We start from the raw sequence: 17,825 nt of genomic DNA on the forward strand, positions 1-17,825 counted from the left end.
TACAGTTCCTTATCAGACATTCATAATACTATCCTATCTTCAAAATCGGTCGATATTTTATTGAACGGGTTTTTGTTATCAGATATATTAGACCAAATAAAATCAAATCTGTGATTAGTTAGGAAATAACTTTATAAAGAGAGATGGAAATGTCCTATATAAATTAAATATCCTATCTAATTAACTACGATTTGAGCATCTCAGTAGTTTTTAATTTTATAAAGTTTTTTTAGTTATATTTAGTAAACTTTAATGTAAAATATTTATTGTATAATTAAACTTGTTTCTTGAAATAATTTCTTTAAATTCTTTTCTGTTGCCTACTTGCTCAACTTTAAGTTCAAAGATAAAATTCGAGAAACTTTATAATAATCTTATTATTAACAGATCCAAATTCCCATACTACAAAGAGCAGTCTTAAAAAAAAATATAGCAAAATTATTATCTTTTTAGATTAAGATTTAACATTTAAAAAATTTAGTTGACAAAAATGTTGTCTGTGCAGTTGCAAAGCCTTTTAACTGTAATAGATGATTGATATTTGACGATAGCTTTTGTTAGTTAGGCTGTTGGACGATGGCAGACAGTTTGTCTGTGAAGGATACAGGGTGGTTTAGTAATTACTTTAAAATATAAGTCATATATGTAAGAGCTAGCACCCAAAAGTATGCCTAATCACTCGGTTTTGGTGATTTTCCTGAGAGAAATGCAATCAGATAAGCTATTATGTATCTTTCTAAGCCAAACAAATCCAATTCGACAAAGTAGCGTCCACAATCCATAGATAAGACTGCCCTAACAACAAAATAATAGGCGCAATCACTGGGCACCCAGTTAACACGATCGATTCCTCCTGCTGCCACAAATACTCCTCCTCTCACACGGCGTATGAGTAATGGGACGAAGGCAGACTTGTCTGGCCGCCGAATGCCCAAAGCTGAGTGATCTGTAGAAAGCACCCATACGCACAGTGGACATGGATACAAGATTTATGTGCATATGTATATGCTCACCTGGTCGACGGAGAGAGGCCGACTTCGCCCCACCTGCGTCACGGTAACGTTTATTGTCCATTGCGCTAATTGCCCGAACCGAAGCGACTTCGTCTCCGCGTTTCAGAGGGGAATATATCTGTGTGTCTGGCCGGGTTTATAGCCGCTCTGGCGACGCCGTCGCAGTAACAAATTAAAGCACAAACATTGGCTTAATATCAGTCACTAAGCGATCGTCCGCCAGTTAACAACAAATCGCCAGCGGGGGCCGAAATAACAAAAAACAAAAAAAAACGAAGCGTATACGTTATAAACCCTTAAACAACGCGTGCGCGAATTTCGTAAATCCTTGCAACATAGCAGGTGTGAAAAATTAAATACTTAAACAACTAATGGCCACAAAAGTTAAATAGTGTTCAAGCGTATTGGTCTCCGTTGATTGAATCTGCAAATTCTGGCCTTAAAATCGCACCATCGAGCATATCGCTGGCTATCATTATCATTAACGCGGCTGTGTGAAAAAGTCACTTTTTCGGCAACGTCAATGTCGAGGACAAACGATTGGATCAAACAATTAATATAATTTCTTAATAATTTTCCAAAAATTTCACACAAACCAAACCGGGGCAAAGGTAATTATTGTGCTTGGGCAATTATTTGTTTGTTTACATTGTGATTTTCGTGTTTATCATCGCCTATTTTATAAGTGCACTAATTATTTATAATTAATTCCCGCACATCAAATGAGTTATCAGGCATTTATCAGATGCATGTGACGCAAAAAAAATTTAAAAAAAAATGCGCTAAAAACTGGAAAATCTTCGATCCCGGCCCCCTTCACTTCCCATAAGCCAGTCATGAGCAGAAGAAGAAAATCATTGCTTCCCCGCCTTTTTTTTTTGTTGCGGTGATAAGCGCCGAATTGGATGCCATAAAAGATTATTGGCTCAGTTTTATCTTGACAGCTACCTTACGGTTCCACTACACACGGTGCAATAAACCAGGCGTTTAGTTTGGATTCTCGAAATGAAAAAAAGTAGTACTCCTCCACCACCCACAAGGCTGTCACTCAATTTTGGCAAGGTAGGGCATTATCACATCATCGTTAATATTGTTATTGCCCGAAAACAAATGGGCCGAACGAACAATGATATAACGATACTACAAAACTGTCAAACTGTCCGATCAATTATGCCTGCTCAGGCTCATCCGCTTTGCATATCGAAAGTGTGAGCGATAAGGTCAACTCGAATCGAACCGATCCACCTTACCGCGAGCGATCGTACGACACTGAGTTCCTTTGCCAGCCCGCAACTCCCCCTGCACAGTGAGAAAAACTGATCATCTACAATTAAAAGCTTAAAATGTTATACAAGTTGTTCCCACTTTTTAAATGAAATCTTAATGGATGAGTTCAAAGAGACAGTTCTCTATATCAAATTGAGTTTAGCTTCAGCTGTAGTCAAGTTATTATACTTTTGATAATGTACGAAACTTTAAAATGATTTTTAGACAAGCTATTTGATTAGGATACTTTCATTAAAAAATAAACTTTTAAAAATAAAGAAATCTTAAAAAAATGTTGATCTTAATAGATTGATTACGGATATTTCTCTCTAATGAATATTAGTATGAAATATAAGCTTAAGTTTATAATTTAAGCATGGTATGATTATCTATAGATTGCATTACGGATATTTCTCCGTGTAATGGGGTTTAATGAATGGTATTGACAGTCTGTCAGGACGGTCAACGGGTTTTCTTTTCGCCTCTTCTTTCGGCACGTGAAGCGAACACTCAAGCAAAACAAAAGCAGCAAAAAATGAAACAAAGCTAAAGCAAAACAAACAGCAAACGGAAAACTGGTAACAAAAAGGCAACCAAAAAGCTGTTTCGGCTTTAATGGAATGCATTGACCCAAAAGAGATCCTACTCGAAATTCCATTCAAAAAATCAGCAACCAATTAAAGGTACTTAAGGCGGCTGATCGAGAATTGGCAGGGAGAAATTCCTATATAAATTGTGAAAGACGGTTTATGCAATAGCCGGGAAGGTCGTTCGTTGGGATCGGGGGCTGGGGCTTATGGAAGCAGGTCAGGGTGTTATACTACTGGAGTATATGGCTTCGATAAGCCAATACTGGAGATAAAGATCGTGTATTGTCCAGCCGTATAATTTTATGGCGAAAGAATTTACAAGGTAACTTTTTCGATCCGATCACAACAATATCCTCCAGTGAATCCAGGTCATCAGCCGAAAAGCCACACCTTCCCATCACATTTCTCATTTGACGTAGCACTTTATTAGCTTGACTCACAATTAAGATTTTATAAATCAGTGTATAATTGGCAGAGCAAATATTGGAATCGGAATCTTTCGGGTTCCGTTTCGCCCATTAGGAGAAATCCCCCCAAAAGCTAAGCAGTCAGCAACTGTGGCAGGGCACGAAGGCTTTAGCCATAAACCGGATCAGTCAATAGCCTATTAGCACAGTCATAAAGCCCAAATCAAAGACCATATTTTCCGATGCGATGACGCACTTAACGCGAACTTTAATTAAATTATAATGACGGTGGTGGTAAATGTAATTGGCCATAAAACTAATAAGACCCAAGTTTCGGACAGTCGCCTCTGTGATAGGCCAGAAAACTAATCAATGCCTAAATGTCCCTGTCGATATGCCGATATGATTCAATATCGAATGGGGGTAAAGTGGGCGCGTGATGTCGTATAAGACTCGGGGCCCCCCAGTTACTGGAACCCACCCAATTAGAAGTCGATCGTAAAGATTTACCCATTCGATTTATCGATTTGTGCGCCCCAAATAAAAGGCAATCGCTTTGGGTAAACAACAAATATAATATGCGATCATACTCATAAATAATTAAGCCTATTAATTTTTACAATGTTTCGACCCAAATCGTTAACTACTTTTGTCTGTGTAAAATTTACAGGGAATTCTTCAATGCCACAGAGTAATATTTTATTCTCTTTATGTAATAAACTAAAGCAATAGTACAGTGAGCATTACTGACCACTAATCTTATCGAGCCACATGACAATATTGATAATCATTGCACGCTCCACCACGATTAGCGGTCATTAAACGAATTTATTTAATTCCTTAGATCGTAATTTTCCATCGAGAGTCTAAGGTTCTCAACGAAAGTAATTACTTATTCGAAATTTATTGAATTAATACAAAGAGTCACTATATCAATGGTGAGTTCTCCCTGGTCAGTAAATCAGTTAAGCCTTGTCTTTCGTTCGGTAACATTCGGATCGGATCGGTTCGGGTTCGGGGACGATAATGTTATCAATTTATAATTGATTTTAAAGGTAGCTTTGAGCATTTTATTTTTATTAGTCGTGAATGTTGTTGTTCATTGATTATTGTTACCTGTCTTGCTTTAAGTCGTTATCACTTCTGGACATTATTATTTCGACGTTTTCCGACACTTTTTGGCGCCGTAACCCCCTAAAACCAGTACCCACACCCACTTTGTTTGTTAACCGATCGTTCAGTTGCTTTTGGCCAGAGGACGCGTTCGGTCCTCCTTCTTTGCTCGAAAACTCTTCCGATCGTGATATCCTAGCTGAAGAGTAAGTTACCGGAAACGTGAAGTAACGTGTATTTATCGCGCCCCCCAAATAAATCAAGGAATTACGAGTTTTTTGATTTAACAAAAATAACCTGTTGTTTAATTATATTAATTACACACTTCAGTACAAGATTTTGTCAAAACTTCATGACTAAGAAGCATTTCGTTTTGCCTCTAAATGCATTAATTATTAAAAGTATAAGTTCAACTTTATAAATACAGCAGGAGAAAATGAAAACGATGGCGGTGAAATTTTTAGAGTAAATACTAGTACAATTTTGTTAACTTTCCCTGGCTCTAAGACTTTATGATCGATCGATGTTAACTGAGCCACGGAACGAAAGATACAAATCCTAGTAAAATCTTATTTGAATACGTTTGTGTCAAGATATATGTTCAATGTATTCCTTTCATAGAAAGTCATAGTAAACATATTAAAGCATACCTACTTTTAAATGATAAATTGTATTTAGTTTATTAATGAAATCAAAAACCAACAATCTTTTTTATGTAAATTTCAACTTAAATTTTATTAACTTTCGGTTGGAAGACATTTCTGTAGCCCCCTTAAAATGTTTTCAAAAGGAAAATATATTAAATTATTTAAATATCTTAAAATTGATTGAAATCCTTAGTTTTTTTACACTGTTTTGTCTCTTTATACAAATAAATGTATCCCATTTGCAACTCAATAACTCGAACTATTTAAAATATATATATTTTTTTTAATTAATATGGCATTATTATTATTTACTGCAGTTTTAGCCAATAAATCCAGCACGTGACCTTTCGATTTATGGTTATTATATAGCCAAAGGCAACAAATTTCCCGGCCTTCAATAACATCATAATTTATTTCGCAAGACCATAATTGATTCATAAATTTTAATAGAAGAGGGTGCGGGACTCGTAAATAAAATTTTATGACGACTGAGCTAATCTCTGGGTTCAAAGAACATGGTTAAATTGCCGGGATAAATGGATCGGCTGCCGCAAAGAATTTTAGGTATAGCTCACATGAATGAATCAACTCAATAGAAAAAAAAGTGGGTGGTGACTACTATATGGACGCTGATTTAGGGTCCGCTTTACGGCCGTAGTCAAAGGAATTACAAGCGTTTTTAGAGCACCATAAAGCTGAATTTTATGAACGAAGTGCGATTGTTGTTTACTTGCTCGACCCCACCCTCCAGCTCCGTTCTTAGCCATTTCCGATAACGATCGGGCAGTATCTGAAATCTCTTTGGTAAGGCAATTCTAATACTCGAATGTTTCCAAACGTCGATAAGATATGCCTGGCTTGTGCCTAGCAACCCTCGAGCGGATTAACCCAAGCCTTAAATGACCAACGAAAGCGAATCTCGTGCTTCCTCCCTGCGATAAAACACCGTTCGTGCGCGCTCAATCAACCAAAATATTTTAATTCCATTTAATGACAATCGATCCTGGTTTATTTTCGCTTTCAGATGACAGATAACGCTGGATTTACCCCATCGGCGCCGGCCGAGAACCCGCCCCCGTACACCAGCTCAGTGGCCACATTGAATGACTTCAGCTCGAAGTGAGTATCCCAGATTTTCTGCATTAAAAGAAAAATGCTTTAAAACTATTTAAATTAAGTAAAACTGAGAGACTACAATTCAAAGTTTTTTTTTCTGAGGTCCATTGTCTCGCCTTCATGGTAAGCTTATAGTAGCTTTAAAAGTATAATATGTTATACATATACGAGCTTAAAACTTCTTAGCTTATCATGATGAAGAGTATTAAAGTATTTAAACAACATATTAATCGAAGTTTTTGCATGAAATCATGTTTATCGTTGGTTATAATAATATTTATATAAAACAACAATTTTTTAATAACTTAAATCAAAACCCATCAATTAAATTTTTGTCCAGATCAAAAAAAAAAACATAACACTCAACATTTAACATTTAAATTTGTTAATACGTATAAGTGATAAAATGCGTATGATTGATAAAATGCGTATGAGTGATAAAATTAAGATTTAAAAGGCATTCTTCTTAAAATTGGTATAGAATATTGATAATTATTGAACAACAAAATCACACTTTTCCTTTTTGCCTTTAGATCCAACTTGACGGAGAAGAACCAACAGTCCCTAGCGGAGGATCCCTACGATCCGTTCGAGAACCGAGATCCCAATGGAGCCAGTGCCGGCGGTGCCTTGTCGCACTTGCTCAAGAGTTCCCTGGGCACGGGAATCCTGGCCATGCCCATGGCCTTTCACAACGCCGGCTTGGCTTTCGGCATGGCCATGACGCTGATCGTCGGATTCCTCTGCACCCACTGCGTACATATTTTGGTAAGCCAAATGGTTGAGATTTTAGCACCTGATTTAGCACTGTTGACTCAAACAGTTATAGCAGGAAATAGATAGACAGCAGTCAGACCAACTGACGTAGCTTCCCGGGGTATTAAGTAGTTCAAGGTGCCGAATCGATGGCCAGTGGAGGGTCCAGGGCCCAGATAAGCACTGCACGCTTCTGGAATCGCAGTCTGGCCACCACTCGTCCTTATCGGCGGAGATACAGTGTGCGATTGCTAACCTTTAGTTGCTTTCATTTATGATCAAGTATTTCCGATCCTCGCAAATTCACCAAGACGTAATTACCCAGAACTAGACGCACTCGAATCTGCAGACATCGCAGGAACCGCGTGCCGAACATTGCATAAATCAACCAAAGGTTTCCTAGAATGGCCAAGTCACCGATTATACCTCATCGGTCATATATATAAATATTAAAGCAATCGAGTCAGCAGATTTATGGCGTTCAGATTTGGACAGTCATTTTGGACTTTTCCCAAACGCTTTTTCAAGTGCCTAGCACTACGATCAATTAGATTTACTATTTGAGGTTAAGATAGCACAGCGAGTGTATAATAAATTCGTTGTTAAAAGTGCTTTGGATGAGATTACCATCTACTACGTACTCGTAAAATAGTTTCAAGTGCTTCGCGTTTACTTAATATACGATTCAATAGCTACTGTTAAAATAGTAGCGCAAAATATAACAAGATTTTAAAACTAACTAAATAACAAAGTATTTGAAATAATTGCTTGTAAATTGAGAAATTGTAATACCTACAACTGAGGTATTTATTAATTAGAAAATAATCCAAGTCTGTTTTAATTGATGGAGTATATCTTGTTCATACGGTAGACATGTCCGGAAATAAAAAACAGGATTTTTTTTATGAATAAAAATGTCAATTGGAATTTCAAATACGTATTTGAAAATAAAATTTAAATTTATAAAACAAATGTTTTTCTTAGTTAGATGAACAAAAGTTTTGTAGTTAAATTTATTTTCTTTTACTTTTAAAAACTTTTTAACAGCAATTTTAAATGAATAATTTTTAATTTCTGACTATTTTATATAACTAACATTAATAGTAATTTGTACCCATATGGGTGTGCAAGTCCTTTATCTTCTAATGGTTATGCTTACCTAACCTTACAGGTGAAGACTTCGCATAACATTTGCCGGGATGCCAGGGTTACATCTTTGGGATTTGCTGAAACGGCGGAGAAGGTCTTCGAGTACGGGCCAAAGGGAATGCGTCCCTACTCAAACTTTGCCAAGTGAGTGGTGCCTGGTGACGATCCGGTTAGTGGACCTTTATGAATTTGCTCCTCCTTTTTTTCAGGCAATTCGTGGACATCGGCCTGATGGCCACATACTATGCGGCTGCATGTGTGTACATCGTTTTTATTGCGACATCTTTCCACGATGTCATTAACTACGATTGCGGCATCAACTGGGATGTGCGCATCTACATAGCCATCACCGTGATTCCCTGCCTGCTGATCGGCCAGATCCGGGACCTCAAGTGGCTGGTGCCGTTCTCGATGATGGCCAACATCTTCATCGTTGTGACCTTTGCCATTACGCTGTACTACATGTTCGATCAGCCACTAGTCTACTCCGACAAGCCGCTGATCGCCAATGCTGCAGACATTCCGCTCTTCTTCGCCACCGTGATCTTCGCCATGGAGGGCATCGGCGCTGTGATGCCCGTGGAGAACTCGATGAGAAAGCCGCAGCACTTCCTGGGATGTCCCGGTGTCCTCAACACGGCCATGATCACAGTGGTCGCACTCTACGCCATCATCGGATTCTTCGGCTATGTGAGATTTGGCGACGAAGTGCGCGGCAGCATCACTCTTAATCTGCCCGACGGAGCCTGGTTGGGCGACACGGCCAAGCTCCTGATGGCCGTGGCTATCCTCTTCACCTTTGGACTGCAGTTCTATGTGCCCAACGAAATCCTCTGGCGCAAGATCGGTCACAAGTTCAAACCGGAAAAGCATAATATTACGCAGATCCTGCTGCGCAGTGGTATTATTCTGGTCATCGGTGGTGTGGCTGCTGCCATTCCCAATCTGGAACCATTCATCAGTTTGGTGGGTGCCGTGTTCTTCTCGCTGCTGGGCATCTTTGTGCCCAGCTTTGTGGAGACCGTCTACCTGTGGCCCGATCGCCTGGGCGTGTGCAAGTGGAAGCTGGCGAAGAACATCTTCCTGGGCGTGTTCTCCATCCTGGCTCTGATTGCCGGCGCCGTGGCCAGCATCAACGAGATCATCGAAATGTACAGCCACGATGATTAGGGTTTCCAGGTGTTCAGCCTTAAACAAGACACGTAGTATTACACTAGATGCAGGTAGCTTCCTCCCCCAAAGGAAGTATGAGTTCGAAGAGCAGGCAAAGCCCACATTCACATCCACATCCAGATCTGACCCAACTTACGGCCATGTTGAACATGGTCAGGCGGCTCGGATGCCCAATTGCCGATGCCGTTGACTGCATGAACAAGATGATATTAAGTTTAAGTGCCCTGTTACACAAACTAAGCTGCAATTCATAGAATTTATAAATGTTATTATGTTAAGTTGCTCAGCATTCCAAACGATAAAGAGAAACAGTACGAAAATACAGCTTGCCATTGTTTTCTTTCGGGGATCCATCTTTGCAAACGGTTGTAAAATCATCATGGATTGAGTTGCAATATATTAATATAATGATTAAAAACTTAGAACAAAGTACAATTACTTGGAATAGAATACAGCGGCACGCAATATAATAATAATAAGATAAGTGGATGTGTAGGCGGGGGTGTGTGTGTGTGTTGGAAAGATATTCTGAGGGCTGATGGGGGCCAATCGCTTCCGATGTGAACTATTAACTAGGTATCTATGTCGAGTGAAATATGTTTAAGTAATCGCTTGTCTTAACTATGTAACTGCCTAATGCTGAGTGCGGAGCCGAATCTCATGTCAATGGGTATCCCTCTACTTCTTCTTCTTTTTCGAGTTGGAACTGGTGGCCACCACCTCGCTCTTCCGCTTTTGATTGGCCTTCGGTTGCGGTGCGGGCGCTGGAGTATTGGAGCTGGCACTTCCACTGCCCGCGGATCCGCTGCCCTTGGGTGCCTTTTTCTTCTTCTCGGCGCGCTCCTTCTCCTCCAGTTCGATGTTCTCACGCTCGATGAGAGTGATCAATGTGTTGCAACGACGCTGCAGCTCCAGCGCTGTTCGAGACTTGATGAACCAGTCGAAACGGAACTGGGGAGAAGCTCTGTGGGAGCATTGAAAGTATAAATGGGATAGTTCTTTCTGTTAATCAAGATTTGTCCTTACCTTATGGCCGCTCTCAGCTCCTCGTAGACATTCTCCTTGTCAAAGCCCAACTTGTGCAGCATGCAAACTAGGAAACGATCTTCGATTTCTGTGTAATTCTTGCCCTTGTTATTGCCATATTGTAAACGCAGCTGATGGAAGGGAGCGCGATAACGCGACATCTTTAAGGGGAAGAATAGCCAATAAATAAAGGAATTGATATTATGGTAATTAAATAAAAACCAACCTTTTGATCCAAAGCCTTCTTAATTGAAAGTCGCCGTTGAATCTTGCCCTCTCCACGCTCAATCTGTCCCATAATTCGCTCAATGTCCTGCAACTCAGTGCAACGCTCCCAGAACACAGCATTGTACTCGATAACCTCCTCCGGTGTTTTGCCCTCCACGTCCTTTGCAATGTTGTCGATGTCATCCCGACCGTACTTCTCGTTGGCCTTGATAAACTGATTGAAGTCGCGCTTGGTCCAGGCAGTGAAGCCTTGCGAGAGCAGGTTCTCCTTCTCCTGGATCTCTTCCTCGGTGAGCGGCTCCGCTTCATCGATCTTGCGTTGCTCCTCCCGCTGCACCTTGGTTGCCTCCGATCCCAACTCCGTGTTCTTGGGCACCTTGTAGCCGACGGTCTTGCGGAAGTAGTAGATCTCCTGGTCGAGCAGCTCAAAAAGACGGGGCGGGAAGAACTGGAAGTCCTGGACGATGGGCTGCTTGGGTGGGCGGGGAGCCTTCGGCGCCTTGGGCTCCGAAACGCGAAGCGCCTCTCGGAAATAGGCATCTACGGCATAGTTGGCCTTGCGCTCACGCTTCGGCGGTTCAATCCAGTTACCCAGGGCGTTGAGTTTCTGCTTCTCGCGCCAATCCTCGCCCTCGAATTGGTAGACGGAGGAAGTGCCTGCCTCGCCGTTTGTGTCCATTGTGAAGGTGCGCAGCGAACTCTCGCCCAGACTGTCCAGCGTTGCGTTCTGTTCGGCCGTCTTGGCCTCGCCACGCTCCAGGATGACGTCTATGTCCTCGTCTGTAATGTCGGTCTCCTTCGAACTGAAAACTTGGTTAGCTCCGAAACGGATAATGTTAAGCATTTCATCCTTGTTCAACTGAGAGCGGTTGTCGACCAATCGACCACCCTGAATGACCATCTTGTCGAGGCGCAGCTTCACCTCGGCCCTCTCCACGATCTTCTCCTCCACGGTGCTTTCGGTGATCAGGCGGAAAACTCGTACTTGCTTCTTTTGACCAATGCGATGAGCACGATCCATAGCCTGCAAATCCATCTGGGGATTCCAGTCCGAGTCGTAGATGATGACCACATCAGCGGTGGCTAAGTTGATACCCAAACCGCCTGCTCGAGTGGACAACATGAAGAGGAACTTGGCGCTGTTGTCCATATTGAACTCCTGGATCTGCCGGTTACGGTCTTCGTGTGGCGTTTGGCCGTCCAGGCGACAGTAGTTGTAGTTGCGCCAGTGGCAGTAATCCTCCAGGATGTCCAGCATTCTCGTCATCTGTGAGAAGATCAGCACACGCGACCCCTGCTCCTGTAGCTTGGGCAGCAGCTTGTCCAGAATGGCCATCTTGCCGGAGTTATACACCAAATGGGTGTCCGTGGTGTACGGTGGTCCTGGCTCGGCGCCATCGAACAGATACGGGTGGTTGGTGCACTTGCGCAGCTGCATGAGGATGTTCTGCAGTCGCATCTTCTCCACCTTGCCGGCGCCATTCACAACATCGATGTCTTTGAGCAGCACCTTCGTGTACCAGTCACGTTGCATCTTGGACAGACCAACAAATATCTTCATCTCCTTCTTGGGCTTCAGGCGCTTTTCCACTTCGGCCTTGAGTCGACGCAGCAGGAAAGGCTTCAGAACGGCGTGCAAACGCGTGATCAGTGCATCGTCACCCAGGCAAGTGTTTGTGTTGAACCACTCGTCAAAGTCCTCCGACGAGTTGAAAACATCAGGCAGCAGGAAATTGAGAAGAGCCCACAGCTCGTGGAGATTATTCTGCAATGGAGTACCCGTGATGAGCAGGCGGTTGGCGGTCTTGAATTCACGAAGGATCTCCGACAGCTTTGATTTCTCGTTCTTAATGCGATGGGCCTCGTCGATGACCAGATATCGCCAGTTGAACTTCTTGAAAACCGACTTTTCACGGATACACATTTCGTAGGAGGTGACGCAAACATCCCACTCTCCCGGCATGAGCACATCCCGAATGAAAGTGTTGCGCGTGTCCTGGTCACCAATCAGGCAGACGGCTCTTAGCGAGGGACACCACTTCTTGAACTCATTCACCCAATTCTGCAGCGTAGACTTGGGCACGATGACGATGTGGGGGCCAGCTTGGTTTCTGCAGGAAAATTTAAAAAATAAGTAGTATTCTTAAAGGCAATAATAGCTGCAGCAACCCACTTGAAATGCTTGAGGTAGCCTAGGAGGGAAATAGTCTGAAGGGTCTTGCCCAGACCCATTTCATCGGCCAAAATTCCGTTAATGCCATTCTCGTACAGCGAAATCATCCAGTTGAGACCGCGGACCTGATAGTCACGCATCTCACCCCCTTTAATATAGGCGGGTGAGGCATCGAAGCGAAAGATCTCTTTGGTGGCCGAGTCCTCCGCGAGGAGCTCCTCATCCTCCTCCTGCTCCGTTTTGCGGTGCCGATGGCTAATTTTGACAAAAGAAGTAATGAGTAAAAGGAGGTGGGTTTTGACGAGCATTACTCACTCGGCCACATCCTTTTCCTTGTCCTTAATCTTCTTGGGCCTGCCCTTGGGCTTTGTGGGACTCTTTGCGCTGTTGGTCATGAAATGGGTGAAGATCTCCGTTTGCTTTAGCAGGAAATCGAAGCGCCTGCTGCGATCCGCCTCGATTTTGTTGTCGAACTCGGCCTCCTTTTCGCCGGATGAACTGGTGGCCGCATCCGAAGTTGTCTCATTCTGTAAGAGACCGCGGCATATGTACAGACTTCTCGGTGGCAATCCTCCCTAGTTTGACTTACCGAGTTCTCCTCCGTTGCCTCCACGGCGGCGGTTTCCGTTTTGGACATATTTGCAATGCCGGTGTCTGCCTCTCAAGTAGGATTCAGTTTTTCCACAATTTTTGCACTGGACAATGTGGCGTGATGCTTTCGTCCGTCCTCGAATTCGTACTGAAAACCGTAAGCCCCAATAGTTAGTAACGAGTTCAGAACAAGTTAAAGTACAAATTACACAAAACAAATCAAGTTTTGCTTTAACAAAAAGTAAATAATTACATGCGATTTTTTTTAATGAATGGTGGGAAAACTGCGCGTGCTATCGCAAGAGTGTACGATGAATGCGCGAAGTTGGCTGCGTCAGAGAAGCAGGCGGCTAAATATCGATTAGCTATCGATAGTTTTGGTGTGGCAGTGATAGCTAACTTTATAAAGAGTGGCAGCACAAGCTATTTTCCGTTGTTTTTATTTGGAAAACTGATATTCTGCTTAGTTAATTTAAGTTAAATTAGTGATGTTAAGTTAAGTGGACATCGCGTATGATCACTGATCATGATACAAAAATTCTTCCGTCATGGTCACCAAAAGAGGATTTTTGATTTTGATGCTCAGCGAAAAGAAAATTTTTGTGGCCTCACTGGTCCAGATTTTGCTTTCACCTGTAAAAAAAAAAAATATCCTCTTTGTCTCTCTTAAAAATACAAAAATGTATTCGTACGTACATTTGTCTATTCAAATTGGTTTTGATAAGCACAGTCAGCTGTTTTTGGCGCGAAACAACTCAATACCGATAGGTTCCAAGCTGATATTTCTACGGCGGTGGAATGTATCATAAGCGTTCAGCAGAACAAACTTCATCACTGATTATTGGATCCATTAGTGATCAGTGACCATGTTGTTCTGTTTTTAAAACTATAGGTGTTAGGTCGATAAATTGGATCGAAACATGGAAGTTTTTGAAAATTTAAATAGTATTTATAATAGCATTGCAAGCTACAATAGTCAGACCTAGCATTGGTACTAAGAAAATACCAATTACCGGCATCCAAGCAACAACAATTTAGCCGAACCCCAAAACGTCCACACTGCCCAAGCTAAGCACCTCGTTTTGTTTAAAAAATCCATCCAAAATGAGTAAATACAATTCTAAATACCTCGAAGACAAGCTTAAAAAGGAATTGCAGGCGGACTACGTGAGTGTGACGGACGAATCGGACGGTTGTGGCGGCAAATTCAGCGCAATCATCGTGACATCAGCCTTTAACGGCAAAACCCTGTTGCAAAAACATAGATTAGTCAATTCGACGCTGGCCGAAGAACTGAAAGAAATCCATGCATTCTCACAGAAATCGTACACGCCCGAAGAGTGGGAGAAAGTGAAAGCCCAATAGTAACACCAAAAACTACAATAACACAAACACCATCAGATATACATACAACAACAATCACAAGCCGCAATAACCTGTTGTTCGTTCGTTTGTAGTTGAGCTTTAGCGTGTGACGACGCGATCAAAGAAACGAAAACCCGAAAAAACGCCAGTCGAACAAAGAAAGTGAAAGGGAAAGCACAGGAATCGGCACTCAGCTTTGTGGAGTTACCAAATAAACAACGCAAATGATCCGCTAAATGCATACGTTACATAAAACAAACACCTATTAAAGTTTAAGTACTCGCGAGAGGCCAAAGGCATTAGCATAACAATTCAAGAAAAAAAACTGATTAACCGATAAAGCAATAACTTTGGAATACACAACAGAGATCACCGCGATCAACAATAAACAACGATGCTTAAGTTCCAGGTCCATTCTCCGGGCAAGGTCATCCTCCATGGGGAGCACGCAGTCGTCTACCATCGCCCTGCACTCGCCGCCGTTGTGGGATTGGGCACCACACTAAGATTCCGCCAATTGGAGACCAGCCAGGTAGCAAGCTTTCAGTTGGAGGCACTCAACTGCACCCTGGAGATCCAGTTGCCGGAGTTTAATGACTTTCTGGCCGACTTCAGGAGCAAGTATCCTTCAGACAGCACAGCCAAGCTACTAGAGGCAGTCCGGGCCGAGGTATCCAAACAGCTGGAACGCTCTGGAGGCGGTGCACCCAAGCAGCACACCCAGCGGGCCTTTGTCTCCATCTACTATCTGCTGGCCGGCGCTGTACTCTCCGCGCCAGGCGATCCGAAAATGACACTACAAACCGGTTTCCAGGTGCAGGTAGACAGCCAGTTGAACGTGGGCGCCGGTTTGGGAAGTTCCGCCTCTTTTGGTGCCGCCTTAGCCACGAGTTTTCTCATTTTGGCCGGACACTTTGATAGAGACAGCTACTTGATGGAGGAAAACCAGGCTTTGATCTCCACCTGGGCCTTCGAATCGGAGCGGGTTAATCACGGCACTCCCTCGGGTCTAGACAACACAGTGTGCACATATGGAGGAATGCTGCGGTATGTCAAGGGTCAGGGCTTCCAGTCGCTGCACATTCAAAAGCCGCTGAACATCCTGCTGGTGGACAGTCGTGTGAGTCGCAGCACCGCGGACATTGTAGCCAAGGTGCGTCATCTGGGCGAGGCTTTCCCGCAGCTCATAGAGGCCATTTGGCAGGCTTGCGAGGAGCTGGTCACTGCCGCCGTTCCGCTCTACGAGAGCTTTGGCAATGCCCAGGACGACAGCGCCAAGTTCGAGAAGCTGGAGCGCCTATTCCAAATCAACAACGATCTGCTTAAGGCCATAGGAGTGTCGCATCCCAAGCTGGAGCAGATCTTCACCATCGCATTTAAGCGGGGCTTCTTCTCGAAACTGACGGGCGCCGGTGCCGGTGGCTATGTGATCGTTCTGCTGCCTGAGAACTACGAGTGCAACGAGGTCTACTGGAAGCTCAAGGAGGAACTGGAATCGGCGGGATTCGGTGTTCATGTGACGACTGCCGGTGGTGAGGGATTGCGCGTTAGTTCACTGGATGACTGATGCGATCTCGGTTTTGTATTGCTACTGTATGTATTCGTGGTTTTTGTTATAACTTAAAAATAAAGATTTATACATGTATTTTTTACTGCAATGCGGTGGCTTAGCGCTGGCTTCTATCTCGGGTTTTGTAGACAATACCACGGTTCTTCATGTCCCGTAAAGTGGACTGCGGCAGAGTTCCGGACACGGAGATGGCGTAGATGCCACGGGTGAAGCGGGCTAAAGGCAATTTAAATCAAATTTAGTGGGGGGAGCCATGTGGAATCCTACTTATGAAGACCTTACCCAATCGCTGCCACTTCGCCACCCAGGAGTCGGTTGGCGTGGTTAATGCAATGATTCCGTCAAAGTTGTTGCTTGTATGATCGTACACATTGTCCTTGTTGTTCTTCATCCGCAGGAACTCTTCGCAGTTTTCGCAGCCATCAGTCTCAAATTGATCAAAACTCTGAAGGCGGAAAATGGGTCCGATTAAAAAGTGCCGGATCACCGGTAAGAAATAACTTACTTTTACCAGGGAGCAAACAAGGCAGGCGCGAAGGCCTCGCAGATCCTTGGGTATCGCGTCAAAGGCCATAGTTATTTATAAATAAATTGTTTTAAAACTACAAAATTTAGTGCAAAACCAAGCCACGACACAAAAATTAGAGTGACCGTGTGGTCGGTATGTTTTTACCCGAAATGTTATCGATTATTATCGGGCACAGCCGACAAAATTTTCAAAAAGGACTTATGTGCAAACTAAAGAAGTAACTATACGTATACTTTGTGAAACAAACAGATTTACAAGTTCAGATAAAATCTTAAAGTTTCTATATGCTTTTCAAACAGAAACAATCGACTTTGCCTGTGGTTTTGTCCTTCTGTTTTTGTGATAATCTTCGACCACTTCGAAAAAGATTAAAACCACACCCAAATGTTTCTCCGGCTTAGCACCTGAAAAATTAAATGCAATTTTGTAATCAAGCTGAGGCAGTGCAGGCAAGGACACCAAATCCAAATGGAAATCACGCGCAAACAAGTGACCCTAAAAAAAATGGTTTATTAAAAAAGGGTTCTCAGTGACTCTAAAACTTACCGTAAGTGGGCAGCTGTGGTTAACATTGGTCAACGCTAAAATATGGTTAATAGCGAATTTTTCCAAAAAGTTCTGTTGGGTTTTCCTCTTTAGCAGTTGACATATGTCAATCTTAATTTTGAGGAGAAATGGTTTGTATAAATATGAAGAGTCCTTGTAGAAAACATCTACGGTCATCTAAAAACATTCAAAATGGAATAAGTATATTCGAATAGTGCATATACTTACTTTAATATCCGTTAAAATATCATTTATGTCACAATCCATGTTCAAAACTGATCTAGTCCAGCTTATTGGCTTTAAAACACACGAAACATTGCTAAAATAGTCCTTATTAGCTAAGCATTCACTTTTCTTGATTTTGTAATAGGCTTCGTTGGAAAAGGACTAAAACAAACAAATTGTTAAGGCTGGGCAGTATTAGGGTTTAAAAACGTACGACTGTGTGCGCTAGGCATAATAAAACGCCCAAATATATATGCGCAACATCAATACACTTTCCCATCTTGGGCGCAAATGAAAATGAGTCTTCCAAATCGACCCAAACTAAAGACTAAATACATTTTA

General features: G+C 42.5%; 6 protein-coding genes across 7 annotated transcripts; 3 read left to right on the top strand and 3 right to left on the bottom strand.

The window, feature by feature from the left end:
- The first annotated feature begins 1,211 nt into the window (after positions 1–1,211).
- LOC108143449 (proton-coupled amino acid transporter-like protein pathetic) lies at positions 1,212–9,554 on the top strand. Of its 2 annotated transcripts, none has more exons than XM_017267881.2 (5): positions 1,212–1,624; positions 6,061–6,155; positions 6,686–6,920; positions 8,080–8,201; positions 8,267–9,554. In XM_017267881.2, the coding sequence occupies exons 2-5, from the start codon at positions 6,061–6,063 to the stop codon at positions 9,225–9,227; spliced, it is 1,413 nt and encodes a 470-aa protein (XP_017123370.1). In that variant the 5' UTR covers positions 1,212–1,624; the 3' UTR covers positions 9,228–9,554. The 2 variants fall into 2 exon arrangements, with proteins under 2 accessions (XP_017123370.1, XP_017123369.1); XM_017267880.2 differs by lacking the exon at positions 1,212–1,624 and adding an exon at positions 4,488–4,595.
- A 60-nt stretch (positions 9,555–9,614) lies between these two features.
- On the bottom strand, positions 9,615–13,611 carry LOC108143448 (chromatin-remodeling complex ATPase chain Iswi). The gene is made up of 7 exons (XM_017267879.2): positions 13,502–13,611; positions 13,247–13,396; positions 12,973–13,184; positions 12,658–12,912; positions 10,483–12,595; positions 10,257–10,417; positions 9,615–10,194 (listed from the first exon to the last, which is right to left on the bottom strand). The coding sequence occupies exons 2-7, from the start codon at positions 13,292–13,294 to the stop codon at positions 9,909–9,911; spliced, it is 3,075 nt and encodes a 1,024-aa protein (XP_017123368.1). The 5' UTR covers positions 13,295–13,396; positions 13,502–13,611; the 3' UTR covers positions 9,615–9,908.
- A 668-nt stretch (positions 13,612–14,279) lies between these two features.
- LOC108143453 (bolA-like protein 2) lies at positions 14,280–14,878 on the top strand. The gene has a single exon (XM_017267884.1). It carries the CDS (start codon positions 14,353–14,355, stop codon positions 14,611–14,613), a length of 261 nt encoding a protein of 86 aa, XP_017123373.1. The 5' UTR covers positions 14,280–14,352; the 3' UTR covers positions 14,614–14,878.
- A 113-nt stretch (positions 14,879–14,991) lies between these two features.
- On the top strand, positions 14,992–16,271 carry LOC108143451 (mevalonate kinase). The gene has a single exon (XM_017267882.2). The coding sequence runs from the start codon at positions 15,008–15,010 to the stop codon at positions 16,178–16,180; it is 1,173 nt and encodes a 390-aa protein (XP_017123371.1). The 5' UTR covers positions 14,992–15,007; the 3' UTR covers positions 16,181–16,271.
- On the bottom strand, positions 16,188–16,844 carry LOC108143452 (transcription elongation factor SPT4). The gene is made up of 3 exons (XM_017267883.2): positions 16,689–16,844; positions 16,466–16,628; positions 16,188–16,399 (listed from the first exon to the last, which is right to left on the bottom strand). Exons 1-3 carry the CDS (start codon positions 16,755–16,757, stop codon positions 16,281–16,283), a joined length of 351 nt encoding a protein of 116 aa, XP_017123372.1. The 5' UTR covers positions 16,758–16,844; the 3' UTR covers positions 16,188–16,280.
- A 159-nt stretch (positions 16,845–17,003) lies between these two features.
- LOC108143290 lies at positions 17,004–17,793 on the bottom strand. The gene is given in 3 exon segments (XM_017267605.1): positions 17,004–17,435; positions 17,487–17,645; positions 17,698–17,793. Coding segments are annotated over 3 exon segments (657 nt in total). The 5' UTR covers positions 17,764–17,793.
- Positions 17,794–17,825: the final 32 nt, after the last annotated feature.

The sequence above is a fragment of the Drosophila elegans genome, unplaced genomic scaffold, assembly GCF_018152505.1.
Source record: "Drosophila elegans isolate 14027-0461.03 unplaced genomic scaffold, ASM1815250v1 contig_183, whole genome shotgun sequence".
NCBI lineage: Eukaryota > Metazoa > Arthropoda > Insecta > Diptera > Drosophilidae > Drosophila > Drosophila elegans.

What these genes read in the sequence shown, in the direction of transcription:
- LOC108143448 (XM_017267879.2), bottom strand. Translation starts at nt 13,294, where the DNA reads ATGTCCAAAACGGAAACCGCCGCCGTGGAGGCAACGGAGGAGAACTCG. An exon ending in GGCTACCTCAAGCATTTCAA is followed by an intron (nt 12,596 to 12,657) that starts GTGGGTTGCTGC and finishes ATTTTCCTGCAG; the next exon opens with AAACCAAGCTGGCCCCCACA. An exon ending in AGAAGGCTTTGGATCAAAAG is followed by an intron (nt 10,418 to 10,482) that starts GTTGGTTTTTAT and finishes TTCCCCTTAAAG; the next exon opens with ATGTCGCGTTATCGCGCTCC.
- LOC108143453 (XM_017267884.1), top strand. Translation starts at nt 14,353, where the DNA reads ATGAGTAAATACAATTCTAAATACCTCGAAGACAAGCTTAAAAAGGAA.
- LOC108143452 (XM_017267883.2), bottom strand. Translation starts at nt 16,757, where the DNA reads ATGGCCTTTGACGCGATACCCAAGGATCTGCGAGGCCTTCGCGCCTGC. An exon ending in TTGTTTGCTCCCTGGTAAAA is followed by an intron (nt 16,629 to 16,688) that starts GTAAGTTATTTC and finishes TTCCGCCTTCAG; the next exon opens with AGTTTTGATCAATTTGAGAC. An exon ending in GGCGAAGTGGCAGCGATTGG is followed by an intron (nt 16,400 to 16,465) that starts GTAAGGTCTTCA and finishes AATTGCCTTTAG; the next exon opens with CCCGCTTCACCCGTGGCATC.
- LOC108143449 (XM_017267881.2), top strand. Translation starts at nt 6,061, where the DNA reads ATGACAGATAACGCTGGATTTACCCCATCGGCGCCGGCCGAGAACCCG. An exon ending in CCCACTGCGTACATATTTTG is followed by an intron (nt 6,921 to 8,079) that starts GTAAGCCAAATG and finishes CTAACCTTACAG; the next exon opens with GTGAAGACTTCGCATAACAT. An exon ending in CCCTACTCAAACTTTGCCAA is followed by an intron (nt 8,202 to 8,266) that starts GTGAGTGGTGCC and finishes CCTTTTTTTCAG; the next exon opens with GCAATTCGTGGACATCGGCC.
- LOC108143451 (XM_017267882.2), top strand. Translation starts at nt 15,008, where the DNA reads ATGCTTAAGTTCCAGGTCCATTCTCCGGGCAAGGTCATCCTCCATGGG.